The 15,524-nt window shown below is 41.7% G+C and overlaps 1 protein-coding gene across 2 annotated transcripts in view; it reads right to left on the bottom strand.

Annotated features, from left to right (window-relative positions):
* Positions 1–15,524, bottom strand: part of LOC135548826 (long-chain-fatty-acid--CoA ligase 6-like) — an 86,003-nt gene that overhangs the window by 14,513 nt on the left and 55,966 nt on the right. For both annotated transcript variants that reach the window (XM_064978786.1, XM_064978785.1), the window contains 10 exons: positions 15,305–15,404; positions 14,331–14,509; positions 9,902–9,934; positions 8,910–8,961; positions 6,732–6,805; positions 6,358–6,435; positions 3,077–3,211; positions 2,828–2,962; positions 2,489–2,584; positions 2,248–2,320 (listed from right to left, as the gene is read on the bottom strand). In XM_064978786.1, the coding sequence (XP_064834858.1) occupies positions 2,248–2,320; positions 2,489–2,584; positions 2,828–2,962; positions 3,077–3,211; positions 6,358–6,435; positions 6,732–6,805; positions 8,910–8,961; positions 9,902–9,934; positions 14,331–14,509; positions 15,305–15,404 (955 nt within the window). The remainder of the gene's footprint in view (positions 1–2,247; positions 2,321–2,488; positions 2,585–2,827; positions 2,963–3,076; positions 3,212–6,357; positions 6,436–6,731; positions 6,806–8,909; positions 8,962–9,901; positions 9,935–14,330; positions 14,510–15,304; positions 15,405–15,524) is intronic.

Genomic DNA, 15,524 nt, shown 5'->3' with positions numbered 1-15,524 from the left:
AGAGAGAACTACTCAGTTGTACAACTGAATGCATTCAACTGAAAGGTGTCTTCTGCATTTAACCCAACCCCTCTGAATCAGAGAGGTGCGGTGGTTGCCTTAATCGACATCCAAGTTTTCGGCGCCCGGGGAGCAGTGGGTTAACTGCCTTGCTTCAGCACCACCCCCAACATCAACATCAAATTGCGCATTTCTAGGTTTTGTCTAAAAAGAGAAACCATTTCCAATGACATCATGGTTGAGCGTCGTGATTTTAGTCGGCATTGCCTACTGATTGGTTGATGTCATTGGAAATACTTATCTTGATCTCTTTTTTTACTACAAAATATAGAAACGTACCACTTTCACATGTTGATGTTATGGATGGGACACGAGCTATATTACTTTTACAACTTACAATGTGCATATGAGCCACGACAATATTTTGTGGAAATAGGCAATACTTCGTGTCATTTGACAATCAGGCCTGCACAACAGTTGAAGTCATACGTCTATCCACACTTGCTAAACATAAAATAAAATGCATGGCACAAAACCAAAGACCAATTCTAGGGCATTTGATGTTCTTGACTTGTCATTCCCCCTGACACCCCTGATTCAGTTTTGTCTGATGTCGTTTCACACATTCAGTTGTTTGATCCAAACTAACACTGAGCTAGCCCACTGATTAGGTAAGAGCACAGGGCCTTATTATGAGCGTGAACTGATTCGCTTTTTGAATAACATGATCCACTCCTGCCCTGTGAAGAAAGAATCTACTGGTAACCGCAACAGCAAGTTCTGCCTCGTGAAATAATAAGAGGCAGACAGGGGATGATTGACGTCTGCGTTCAAAAATGGCTCCCTGTTCCCTATATATTGCATGGTTTAAAGTAGTGCACTATGTAGGGAATAGCGTGCCATTTGGGACGCACAGAGGATTTAATGGGTTGATGTCTGGGTTAGGTGTGTCACACCCTGACCATAGTTTACTTTGTATGTTTCTATGTTTTGGTTGGTCAGGGTGTGATCTGAGTGGGCATTCTATGTTGGATGTCTTGTTTGTCTATTTCTATGTCTGGCCTGATATGGTTCTCAATCAGAGGCAGGTGTTAGTCATTGTCTCTGATTGGGAACCATATTTAGGTAGCCTGGGTTTCACTGCGTGTTTGTGGGTGATTGTTCCTGTCTCTGTGTTTTGCACCAGATAGGACGGTTTTAGGTTTTCGCACATTTGTTGTTTTGTTAGTTCGTGTACAGTTTCTTTATTAAAGTACAATGAATAACAACCACGCTGCATTTTGGTCCGCCTCTCCTACTACAGACGAAAGCTGTGACAAGGTGTTTCAGTTCCTTTAACAACCATTAAACCACAAGTACCGCAGCTCATTACTTTCCCAGTGTAACCTTTGGCCATGGCTGTTTCACCGAGATAATAAAGTGTATACGTTATCATACTGCAAACCTGTTGTAAAACACAGAATAACAGGGTGCGTGGGTAAATACTGGATGTGATCCACAGGCCTTTGACCCAAATCTGGTCAGGTCTATATGTTCAGGTCTTTATGTTGTAATTTTGTGTTTCTGTTGACTCCAACATAGCGGAGAAATATTGCTTATGTCTGAGCACCGTCTCAGATTATTGAATAGTGAACAATTTCTGTAACGTTAAAAAGAAATGTGACAAAGCGATTGCATTAAGAAGCAGTGTATCTTTCTAACTATATGTAGAACATGTATATTTAGTCAAAGTTTATGATGTGTATTGCTGTTATCTGCCGTTATCTGGCGGAGCTATCTATAATTTCTCCGGACATTTTTTAGCATTTTCTGAACATGGAGTCAATGTAAACGGAGATTTATGGATATAAATTGCATATTATTGAAAAAAACATAAATGTACTGTGTAACATGTCCTATTACTGTCATCTGATGAAGACTTTCAAAAGGTTAGTGAATTATTTTTCTTTTAATCCTGCGTTTGTGATTGTATCTTTTGTTCGACAAAATGGCTACATATCTTCTGTGTCTTTGTGGTGGTTTGACATACATATGTGCTATGTTTTCGCCGTAAAACATTTTAGAAATCTGACTCGCTGGGTAGATGAACAAGGTGTTTATCTTTCATTTGAGCTATTGGACTTGTTAATGTGTGGAGGTTAAATATTTCTAAGAATATTTTTGCATTCTGTGCACCACTAAGTGAGTTGAGGGGGTGGGGGGGGGGGTGCCCTTGGGGAACGTGTAGCGTGAACACGATAAGCTAACCTGAGGTCCAGTCTCCAGGAGTGGTGAAAGTACAACCAGCAGTACACTCCGTCTGACCATACGCCTCATACACCTACAGCCAGCAAGAATAGACAGCATGTTAGGAGGGTGGGATTTGTGTGGTTTGTCTGTGTGCACACATGCTCATGTGTTTGTGTATGTGTGCCTTCTTGTGTGTGTCTGTGTGGGCTTAAGCACTCATACATGTTTGTGTGTGTGTGTGTGTGTGTGTGTCACTCACCTGACAACCCAGTGCTGCCCTGAGAAATCCCAGTACGGTGGGGGAGGCCGGAGCAGCTCCAGTTACAATCATACGTAACCTCCCACCCAGGCTGGCCTGCCAACAGAACACAATATTATCACAACCCAAACTCCAACAACAGCGGATTCCGCCTGCCAAAGGGTCACACTGGGGACATACACAGGGCATATTCCCCCTTTATTGTCTGAACACACACACAGCACACATCTATGTATCAATCTTCACATCCGTCCCTCCATCCGTCCATCCATTCATACATCAACCGTGTCAGGCCACTCATAGGAAGGAGAGGACAAGAGGAGGAGGTGAGGTGGATACCTGTATCTTACTGAAGAATATCTTATCCCACAGGCTGTCCATGCGGATGATCCCACTGCTGACCTCTGCCCCTTTTCTCTTGGCTGCAAAGTTCAGCAGCCAGCGCTTCAATGGGGTGTTGGCCTGGCTGAAGATCTGTGGAACACACACACACACACGAGAGAGAGGGTGAGTTGATATAAGATATGGAGAATGAGGGGAGGTGTGTGAGTCTATGCGTGTGCATGTGTGGGTAGGTGGTTCTCTCACCTTGTCGTACATGCGGTTGAGCAATCGAGGCACCACAGGGAAGATGGTGGGCCGTAAGGCCTTCATGTCATCAGACAGCAGGCGGATGTCACCTTGGAAAAAGCCTATCCGGCCACCATGACAATACACCACAGACTGGGGAATTAGAGAGAAAGACGACAAAACAGTGACCGTTGATTCAAAAAGCACTTATTGCATAGAGTTGGGGAGAGTGGGGTAAGTTGAGCCAAAGGGATAAGTAGAGCCACCCTAGTTTCTAGGAAACCATACGCAAAATTAATCATTTGAGTCCGTGGAGGAAGAAACCACATGGAAAAAGTAGTAAGCAAGTTAGGACCTAAAAACATTTTCACCAAGTCAAATGAATTGATTGTGTTAGAGGTTTCATGATGCTTGTAAGTAAACCAAAGTAGATAATTTTAAGATTGTTCTATACATCAGTTGCGGTCTCTATAAGCTTCAATATGAGGTCCTAAATCTAGCATGAAAGTGCATTCTTTGAAGCTGTGTGGGATAATATAGTCAAAATGTTTGTCTTAGGGTAAGTTGAGCCAATGGTTAAGCATATAGCAAGTTAAGAAAACTGAAGTGTTTTTTTCCCACGTGTAATGCAAGGTATTATCGCTGGGATATGAGGTAACAACAGGGCCTGGTCTATGCTAAAAGTGATTAGAAAAAGTACAAAGTGTTTGTTAAACCTGTGTTAAAAGATTATAAGAATTATTAAAAGACAAAAGAAAGTGATTGTGTTGAATTGTGTTTGGAAAATAAAGATAGACATAGATTTAAAAAGGAAGTGGTCATATTTCATTCAGTACAGAAATGTGTAGGTGGCTTAATTTACCCAATCCCGAGGCTCAATTTACACCATATAAGATATGTTTTCAAAACTGTAATGTTTACATGAATTCTGATGATTTCCAGGAATGCGCAACATCCTGAAATATATGTAGATGTTTTTGTTAAAAAGAATATTATAAACGCAACATGCAACAATTTCATTGTATTTACTGAGTTAGTTCATATGAGGAAATCAGTCAATTTAAATAAATTCATTAGCCCCTAATCTATGGATTTCACATGACTGGGAATACAGATATGCATCTGTTGGTCACCTGTGTAATGATCATGCTGTTTAATCAGATTATTGATATGCCACACCTGTCAGGTGGATGGATTATTTTTTGGCAAAGGAAAAATGCTTACTAACAGGGATGGAAAAAAAATTGTGCACAACATTTGAGAGAAATAAGCTTGTGCGCAAGAAACATTTCTGGGATCCTTTATTTCAGCTCATGAAACATGAAACACTTGTTTATATGTTACATGTTTATATTTTTGTTCCGTGTACAGTATATTTCCCTTGACAGAGTGATGCTGAATGTATTTCTTTTTATAACATGATACTTGGTTACAGAGCAATTAAATAGAGCAATTGAATAGCCCAATGAATAGTTTGAGCATTGTGTACTTTTTTGTCCAAGTTGTTTCAGATTTGTTTATATACTTTAGAAGTACATTTTTATCCTTCCTAAAAACCAAATGGCTGATAGGCATTTATAACCTCCTCACTCTTCTCTGTTTCTTAACAATTAGACATTTGGTTAAAAGTGGATCGGACCTAATACATGGTCATGGTTAGAAGGGATCCAGCTTTTGTCAAATAAACGTCAAAAGTGGAAATGTTTAGCATTTTAGCTAACCCTAACCCCTTTTCTAACCTTAAGCTAATTATCCTAACCTGCTATGTTAATTCTCCTAACCTGCTACCCCCTTCTAGCCATGACCCTAATTCAATCCCATTTTTGGAGCGTTTCCTACTTTGGAGGAAAGGCTCTGCAGGGACTTTTCTCTTCTTCTCCGTGTTGACAGACATGATTTGCATAATAGGACTGCAGCACCCTGGCAGGTATCATAAGACTGCATGTGGCATACATGTTTAAATGTTTTATTGTCACATATACCGGATAGCTGCAGTGAAATGTGTTGTTTTATAGGGTCAACCATAGTAGTACTTCATCCCTGGAGCAATTATGGTTAAGTGCCGAGCTCAAGTGTACAGATTTTTCACCTTGTCGGCTCAGGTATTTAATCCAGCGACCTTTTGGTTACTGGCCCAATGCTCTAAGCGCTGGGCCACCTGCTGCCCTAGGAATAACACAGCATAGACACAGCCTACTCACAGAGGTCTACACAGAACATGAGGTGTTCCTTCTGAGGATTAACTTGTGGGTATCTGCGTTGCTGCATAGAAGTCCCACGCATTAACAGTGTCTAAATGTGTGTATTCTCGTGAATGTGAAGCACATGTCTGAGAGGTGGTTTCCTGTGTCTGTGTCCGCCTCTCACACGCTGACAGTAAAAGAACACGTACTGCAGCGGGACAAAAGAGGCACGCTGGTTGAACGCGTGCGGTTGCTTTACCCCCTCAGTACTGCAGCTGGTCCAGTGCCAGCTCTGTTGTTTTTCTCATTGTAGTCAATCAAAAGAATAGGGTCGTTCCTGACTGATCCTACATGAGTCGTTAGGGACAGGAAACCCTTTGAAACCCTAGCTACAGGAAACAACAGACCAAGCGTGTGGTCCAAATGGCTCCCTATTCCCTTTGTAGTGCACTATATAACACAGGGTGCCAATTGGGACTCGAGTTTCCTGTAGCTGTGAGAAATGATGAAATAAAGCACACACCTTAACCATATGAGCCAGCCCTTACAGAGGCAGCAGATAGGGTATCAGTAAAGAGCTGACTGGTTCTGGCAAAGTTAACATCCCAAATAGCAAGGTCAATTGCGGCCGAGGACCAGGTCCAAATGGCTCCCTATTCCCTTTGTAGTGCACTATATAACACAGGGTGCCAATTGGGACTCGAGTTTCCTGTAGGTGTGAGAAATGATGAAATAAAGCACACACCTTAACCATATGAGCCAGCCCTTACAGAGGCAGCAGATAGGGTATCAGTAAAGAGCTGACTGGTTCTGGCAAAGTTAACATCCCAAATAGCAAGGTCAATTGCGGCCGAGGACCAGGGCAATTGCCAAGATCCTTCAGGTCTGGAAACGCACGCACACACACACACGCAGGCACGCACGCACGCACACACACACACACACACACACACACACACACACACACACACACACACACACACACACACACACACACACACACACACACACACACACACACACACACACACACACACACACACACACACACACACACACACACACACTATAATAATACAACTCAAAGCCTCGTATGGACTTTGTTTGGGACATTACCTCGATGAGTCTCTCAAACATGTGAGCCAAAGGCAGGAAGGAGATGAGAACATCGTCTTGGTTTGGAGATATGACTTTCTGTGGCACGCCAGACAAGCATGGGGGAGAGAAGCGGTAGTTAGACAGGTTTAGAACCACTTGTTTCCCACCACTAAACTGTCAAATATGATACTAATGAGAAACATAAATGATGCACAAAAAATAAATACATCTGTGTCTTATTGTCCCATGTAAGATATGTGACTTGAAGCAATTTAGTGAGCCATGCCTCGAACAGAGTTACAGAAATGAGAGAAAAGTACCTACTAAAGATAAATGCAAGGCAGATTTCCCCAAAGAAAGGGTCTGTGACACCATAGTCTGTTTGAACTCACATCTGTGACTTTGAGGAAGCCTGAGAAATCAGCCACTACATTCCCGTGTGTCAGCATGACTCCCTTTGGGTTTCCTACGGAATAGGGATTCAGAAAAAATTCAATGGACTTCTCCCCTTATACCTGCTCTCAACAATGGATAGCATTAGCTCTGTCCCAAATGGTACACTATTCCCTTTATAGTGCACTTCTGGTCAAAAGTAGTGCACTATATAGAGAAAAGGGTGCCGCATACAGTATCAATCCATGGAAAACAACCAAGGTAGATATACACTGAACAAAGATATTAACGCAAAATGCAACAATTTCTGAGATTTTACTGAGTTACAGTTCATATAAGAAAATCAGTCAATTTAAATAAATGCATTAGGCCCGAATCTATGGATTTCACATGACTGGGAATACAGATATGCATCTGTTGGTCACAGATACCTTAAAAAAGGTAGGGAGGTGGATCAGAAAACCCGTCAGTATCTGGTGTTACCACTATTTGCCTCATTTAGCGCAACACATCTCCTTCGCATAGAGTTCACATCTCCTTCGCATAGATCAAGCTGTTGATTGTGGCCTGTGGAATGTTGTCCCACTCCTCTTCAATGGCTGTGCAAAGTTGCTGGATATTGGCAGGAACTGGAATAATCTGTTGTACGCGTCAATCCAGAGCATCCCAAACATGCTCAATGGGTGACATGTCTGGTGAGTATGCAAGCCATTTTAAGCTTCCAGGAATTGTGTACAGATACTTGCGACATGGGGCCTTGCATTATCATGCTGAAACATGAAATGATGGCGGCGGAAGAATGCCACCACAATGGGCCTCAGGATCTCATCACGGTATCTCTGTGCATTCAAATTGCCATTGTAAAAATGCAATTGTATTTGTTGTCTGTAGCTTATACCTGCCCATACCATAACCCCATATCCCCATGGGGCACTCTGTTCACAACGGCGACATCAGCAAACCACTCACTGTCTGCCATCTCCCCGGTACAGTTGAAACCGGGCTTCATTCGTGGAGAGGACACTTCTCCATCGTGCCAGTGGCCATTGAAGGTGAGCATTTGCCCACCGTTTGTGCAGGAATCCTTCAGTTGTGCAAACCCACAGTTTCATCAGCTGTCCGGGTGGTTGGTCTCAGACGACCCCGCAGGTAAAGAAGACGGACGTGAATGTTCTGGGCTGGTGTGGTCACACAGGGTCTGCGGTTTTCAGGCCGGTTGGATGTACTGCCAAATTCTCTAAAACGACGTTGGAGGCAGCTTATGGTAAAGAAAGTAACTTTAAATTATCTGTCAAACTCTCTGGTGGACATTTCTGAAGTCAGCATGCCAATTACATGGATGGATTATTTTAGCAAAGGACCAACGCACAATAACAGGGATGTAAACAAATGTGTGCACAACATTTGAGAGAAATAAGATTTGTGCTTATGGAACATTTCTGGGATAATTTATTTCAGCTCATGAAACATGGGACCAACAATTTACATATTGCGTTTAGATTTTTGTTCAGTGTATATGGGAAAAACAAACAGTTAGCTATTAGCAGCCTAGGGACTAACAGAACAATAATATTGTGACACCTGTTTTTTCAAATTACACATTCACTTAAAAAAAAAATGTATTTGCCATAGTGGAAAATGCCTGCGTTATACCACCCTGTAACAACTTTTGGAACACACACTCAGAGACAGACAGATAAGACTCCACCAGCAGAGACATCCACCAGGGGAAAACAGGCTTCAGGCTAATGGAAGTTACACTGAAAGACCAACAGGTGGTACTATTTCCACTACTGCAGTGGGCCGCTTCGCTGCCTGTGACTAAACCTGTGGTTACCACCCTCGTCTGGAAATACCAGGATTCTCCTAATCTTACTCCTTATTTTCTTTGTGACTGTGTTTGTGGCCAGACCGTAATAACAGGTTAAGATTTCAGACAACTCCTCTTTGATGTTTAAATGTCTTTCCCTCGGAAGCCAATCAGTGTTAGGAGCCCTACAATGACCATACTATTAACTCTGATATGTGGCATTGGCCCACAATCAGGGATTGTGGATGAAGTGGGCTAAACTCTTAGGATAGTACACCACTGTGATAATACACATGAACACTGTTTTTAGCTGGAAAGAATAAGACACTTTGGGGTGTTGGTTTGTCTGGTGGCTAGATGGCCATACCTGTGGTACCACTGGTGAAGCACACAATGGACAGGTCTTCTGGTGTAGGTGGCTGTGGGGGAACAAACGTTCAGTCAGAATATATAGTCTGAAGGAGATCTTTAACTCGTTGACATCCCCTTTAGACAATAATCGCCATCACAATAGCCCATCTCTGGCATTTTAAGCAATGTGTGACTGTAGAGAAGACGCACACACAGCAGAGAGAGAGATAAAGTAATAGACTCGAGTAGTGTTTTCAGGGTGACTTTCTACTTTACTTGAGTCATTTTCTGTTAAGGTGTCTTTACTTTTACTCGAGTCAAGTAGGACTGACAATTGGGTACTATTTCCACCATTGAAGAACACAAGCACAAGTGCTCTTTGAGATCAAAAGTACGTATTTCAAGCAGCGGTTACTATGGGAAAAGACAACCAAAGAATGTTTGCAAGACCTCAAGTCTGTTGTGTGATCTCAATTCTTACATGATAGCACACATAGCTCAGTGCTCTCTATGGCAATCAAAGGAAACCAATTGGTTTGTACTCAAAATATCAAATGTTCGATGGAGAAGTGTAAACATATTCAAATACTCTCTCTCCAAACACAAATAGGTCAAGGCGGAAGAACTGTCACCAGGCCAGAGATATGGAGTCTGCAATATATCCAAAACAAAACATAGTGAACACGACACTGAGGTTTTCCTGCATTCTGCATGTGCAGAGTGTGACAGGGACAGACAATATCCATCTCAAGGCTATTCGAGGATGCTAATTTGTGTTCTGTGCTGTCTAAACACAACGTTGCATTGTGCACTGTTCTCCAATGTGTGAGATTAGAGAATAATTACTGAGAGACAAGATTACAGAGAAGACCTTGATGTGAACTTTTCTCAACTAATTCATTATTTCCCTAGCTGGGCAGGTTATGACAGTGTGGATGTAACACAGCTAATGATACAGAGATGCTTACTCAGTCAAACAATCAAACCAGACATACAGACTGCACTTACCATGGGATTTCTATGCTTCTCTCTGCCCAGTGCCTAGATGAAAAGAAACACATCATCTTGTGTTAGATAATCATTGGAAGAATCATAAAATACCATTTACAGCCATGATGAAGTAGAGGGGGATGGATATCTGAACAACTGTAATGTCCCAACAAAAGAGAGGCTTGCATAGTTTTACGCAAGAGTCATTTAGTTGTAAAAATGGCACCCGCAAAACACCAGTCTCAACGTCAACGGTAAAGAGGCAACTCTCGGGATGCTGTCCTCCGAGGCAGAGTTCCTCTGTCCAGTGTCTATGTTCTTTTGCCCATCTTAATCTTTTCTTTTTATTGGCCAGTCTGAGATATGTATTTTTTCTTTGCAAACTAAATGTCAGGGGTGTTTACATTTCCATCTTTACCTGTTCTGAAACGTGATGATGTAACCTACCGCTGCCTCATATTTCTGAACAGCTGAAATAAAAAACCCTGTGGTGATTTCAACTAATATTCCCAAAAATATTTATTGAAGGCTACACACAACCTTTTCTTTTGTAACGGATGTTCCAGTCGCACAAGCATGAGGAATTCCCAACACATTTCTTTGGAGCAAAAACAATCAGCTTTTTGTGTGATGATTAGCCTAATCTATAAAAAAATGTAAATAAATGGAGGGGGTCGATCAGCTTTCATTTTGCAGACAGATTGTGGCTTCTATCAATGTAATTGTCTGCATAATTTCCAATCCACCATATATTTTTTTGTCAATATTTATATTCATTTATATATATATATATATATATATATATATATATATATATATATATATATATATATATATAGTTCTGTTCTTTATTATTTTCCCCTAACCCTACCACCCCTCCCCTAATTGGAGTAAACTAATGGACAACAACACTTAGGATTCCACTTCCAGCTTGTACATACCACATACATTTCATGAACAGTATATTTTATCTTTTGTTTGTTTTTAGTCCCAGCCTTCAGCTACCCTCAACCCATCCCATCTATCTCTGAAGACCATCTTGTTTTGATTTCTAGATGCCACATATATTTTTTCCACTGTGCTGTGATTTTTCATAAAAGTTCTGAACCTTTCTATTCTCATAGTGTCACACCCTGATCTGTTTCACCTGTCTTTGTGCTTGTCTTCACCCCCCTCCAGGTGTCGCCCATCTTCAAAATGATCCCCTGTGTATTTATACCTGTGTTCTCTGTTTGTCGCTGTTTGTCTGTTGCCAGTTTGTCTTGTCTTGTCAGGTCTTACCAGTGTGCTTGCCCGTCTTCCTTTTTCTAAAGTTCTGCTTCCTAGTATTGACGGTTCTGACTATTCTGCCTGCCCTGATCCCGAGCATGCCTGCCATCCTGTACCTGCCTGACTCTGACCTGATCACGAAACACTGCCTGTCCTCTACCTGCCGTCTACCTGCCCTTTGCCTGCCCCATGTTTGTGTTTGCATCTGGGTCATCTGAGTCGTGATACATCGTTTCTACAGATTGTAAATTAACGATAAACACATTTGCTAAGAGTATTATTATACTATTGATTGATTGACTATGACTTTTCAAATCAACCAGCAGTGCTATTTGCAGAGTTACACTACCGTTCAAAAGTTTGGGGTCACTTAGAAATGTCCTTGTTTTTAAAAGAAAAGCAATTTTTTTGTCCATTAAAATAACATCAAATTGATCAGAAATACAGTGTAGACATTGTTAATCTTGTAAATGACTTTTGTAGCTGGAAACGGACGATTTTTGATGGAATATCTACATAGGCGTACAGAGGGTCATTGTCAGCAGCCATCACTCCTGTGTTCCAATGGCACGTTGTGTTAGCTAATCCAAGTTCATCACTTTAAAAGGCTAATTAATCATTAGTAAACACTTTTGCAATTATGTTAGCACAGCTTGAAAACTGTTGTCCTGATTACAGAAGCAATAAAACTGGCCTTCTTGAGACTAGTTGAGTATCTGGGGCATCAGCATTTGTGGGTTCGATTACAGGCTCAAAATGGCCAGAAACAAAGAACTTTCTTATGAAACTCATCAGTCTATTCTTGTTTTGAGAAATGAGGTCTATTCCATGTGAGAAATTGCCAAGAAACTGAATATCTCGTACAACGCTGTGTACTACTCCCTTCACAGAACAGTGCAAACTAGCCCTGACCAGAATAGAAAGAGGAGTGGGAGGCCCGGTGCACAACTGAGCAAGAGAACAAGTACATTAGAGTGTCTAGAGAAACAGACGCCTCACAAATCCTCAACTGGCAGCTTCATTAAATAGTACCTGCAAAACACCAGTCTCAACATCAACAGTGAAGAGGCGACTCCGGGATGCTGGCCTTCAAGGTGGAGTTCCTCTGTCCAGTGTCTGTGTTCTTTTACCCATCTTAATCTTTTATTTTTATTGGCCAGTCTGAGATATGGCTTTTTCTTTGCAACTCTGCCTAGAAGGCCAGAATCCCGGAGTCGCCTCTTCACTGTTAGGTGTAGGCAGGGTTATAATTAAATAAGTAAACTGGGCTATGACTAAATAGTTAATCAAGGTGATTTTTCCACAAATAGACTTTCTCTTAAAATGTATTGCAGTGAGATTATTTATTTATTTTGGGATAAGAAATCCAAGTATGTCCACTTCACCGTCAGAACATTTTATTGGTACACAGTAATATAAAAGTTGTTGTTGTTTTTTAGATCCAATATGTAATATACTGTGCACTTATCATCATTCGGTTTTAATCCAGAGAGATTAGAAAAGATATCTAGATCCTCTATGAGGCTGTGCAGGGATCCGCATTGTGGATTTAAAAGAAAACATGAATCGTCATCGTACAATGATACATTTGTTTTTAAGCCCTGGATTTCTAGCCCCTAGATATTATTGCTGGATCTGATTTTAATAGCTAACATTTCGATGGCCATAATAAATAGATATGCCAAAAGTGGACAACCTTGTTTCACTCCTCTTGACAATGTAAAAATTTCTGAGAAAGTACTTTCTCATAACTTTAACCCATTGTACAAAATTCAATTCCAATTGTACTTTATCAAAGGGATTTTCAAAGTCATCTATGAATACCAGGCCTGGTTTCCCAGATTTTTCATAGTGTTTCCTTTGTTTTCTGTACTTGTCTTATATTATCTCCAATTTAATGTCCATGTAAAAAACCTGTCTGAATAGGATGAATAATATCTGACAATAACTTTGTAATTCTACACGTTATGCATTTTGCTAGGCTTTGAAGTGTAAGGTCTCTCTAGTTTTTTAGGTGGACTGGATCTTTATATTTACCACCTGGGTCCTGTTTCAGTAATAGTGAAATCAGATTCTTCTTGCTGAGTATCTGATAGTCTCCAATTTTTTGTAGGAGTGGTTAAAACACATTAATAACGGACCTTTGAGTACATCGAAAAATATTTGCTATACCTCAACTGGTATGCCATCCAGCCCTGAAGTTTTCCCAGACTTGAAGACTTTAATTGCATCTAGAAGTTCTTCGTCTGTAATTAGGCCTTCACTTGACTCTTTCTGTACAGCTGTTAATTTTACACTATTAATGGAAAAAAATCCTTACAATTAACTTCAGTTAGTGGAGATGGAGAAGACTGAAATGAAATCATATGCTTAAAGCACTTTGCCTGCTCTTTCAAAATATAGTTTGGTGAATCATATTTGTATTCTTAGGATAATCTTTATAGTTGCTGCCATATTTTAGCCACTAGACAGTTCCTGTAAAAACTAATGTAACTCCCAAATTGAGTTTTGCATTGGGGAAAAAAAAACAATCTGTGTCTAACCACATATAGGCACTACTAATTGCTATTTTGCTTCTCAATGATCATGCAAGTACCGCATGAGTAGGCTACCTAGCTGTTCCACCTCTGGGCAGCCGAACGTTCTAGGCAGCCCGAGCATGTGTATCCAGACCGGGAAACAGAGTCTGATAATGGGCGACCTTGTTTTGCATCGCCTAGCACCCGGTGAGGTATTATTCCTCACATCGTTTGTCAACTACTACTTTCGGCTGACAAATATTTGCAAGGATAATCTTCATAATTATACTGTCATATCGTAGCGAGTTGTTGCTTTAGTGTACAAGATAAAGTTTCCCCCTTCATGTCAAGGAGGCGGAAGCAGCAGCGGAGTAGTGGGAACACTGAGCAGAAGCCAAGTTGGCAGCAGAGTGGGTAGCAGCTAGGTAAAGAAAAAAATACTGCACCTGCGCAGAAATCTGTATCAATAGCCACAAAATCCGGAACTGTAGCCACTCCGTAAAGTATATTACCTGGGCTGAGTCACCTCTCCCTCCCCACCTGAGGTCCCTCCCTCCCATCTCCATCTGCCCCTACTCTCCCCACTCCCTCCCTCCTCTCTCCCTAACCACTTACACTACTCCTCCACTCCCCCTGCCCCTTACACTCTCCCTATGTACCTCAACGTCTTGCATGGACTGGACGATGACCCCGCAGCCTTCCCCCTGCTCCAGCAGTGCAGGGTCAAAGGGGTCCATGAGGATGATCCTCTTCAGCCCGGGGGTTTCCTGCCTCTCCACGTTACCCAGCAGCACCTGGGCCTTCTCAGGCTTGTCGCAGATCACTGTGATGATGTCGGCTGAAAGACAGCACACGAGATCCGCACGCCTTTTGTAAGAACTAGAACACACATACATGATCCAATCAGCTAGTAAACACACAGCTAACTAACTACTGCTCTACAAACAGATTCCCCTTCCACGGCCTTGGAGCAGAGACAAATCCTGTTGGGGCACTGGGCCAAATCCAACGCACTATGTCACTTAGGGGCAATTGGAAATGATGAATAACATGATGAAAGTGAGTTAATGTTATCTGTCTGATTAGTGTGAAAATAAAGGATGGAAAGCCCTGAGGTCTTGGGAAAGAAGGAGAGTGTAACGACAGATCTCAAGACCTGCTCCCTCCCAAGCCCACTGAGCTGAGCTCATTACCTCCAGCATAAGGCGAAGGTGAGCCCTTGCCTGATTCCTGCGAGTGAGTATGCGGAGTTAAAGGGATTGTGTAACTTCAACACGACAAAACACAATTCCCTGGTCAAGGTAAAACTGTTATTCAGGAAGGGAAGGCTGAGTGTCTCAGTTTTTGATCTTTTCAGACACATCTATAGGTAGTATGTGTTTCATGACATCGCCAACGCAACTTGATCAAGAAAATAATTAAAAGAACTGGGCCATGAAACAAAAAGGAACATTCTAAGATCTATTGCTTTGGGCAAATAGAGTAGACAGCAGTACACATACAGTAAGTTTCAGTCCCAAATGGCTCCCTATTCCCTATGTAGTGCACTACTTTTGACCAGGGCCCATAGGTGAACAGTGTAAGGAATAGGGTGCCACTTGGGACACAAACCTCAGAAAGCTGCTAGTCTTACCAGTGTTAATGATGTACCGTATGGCATCAGGCCCTAGTGTGTCATACAGAGGCACCACCACCATAGAGTAGGTGTAGCAGGCCAGCTCCGAAATGATCCACTGCAAGTACAGACAGACAGGTCAAAAGGAGGTCAGTGTCGCCATAAAGAGAATAAAACAGCCTCTACGTGAGCAGTCGGGGCTGTTAGACTGTACATCACATCAAAACATTTGTGAATC

This window comes from Oncorhynchus masou, chromosome 11 (assembly GCF_036934945.1).
Source record: "Oncorhynchus masou masou isolate Uvic2021 chromosome 11, UVic_Omas_1.1, whole genome shotgun sequence".
NCBI lineage: Eukaryota > Metazoa > Chordata > Actinopteri > Salmoniformes > Salmonidae > Oncorhynchus > Oncorhynchus masou.
Note: the sequence above shows the minus strand (reverse complement) of the source record. Positions and strands in the feature narration are given on the sequence as shown.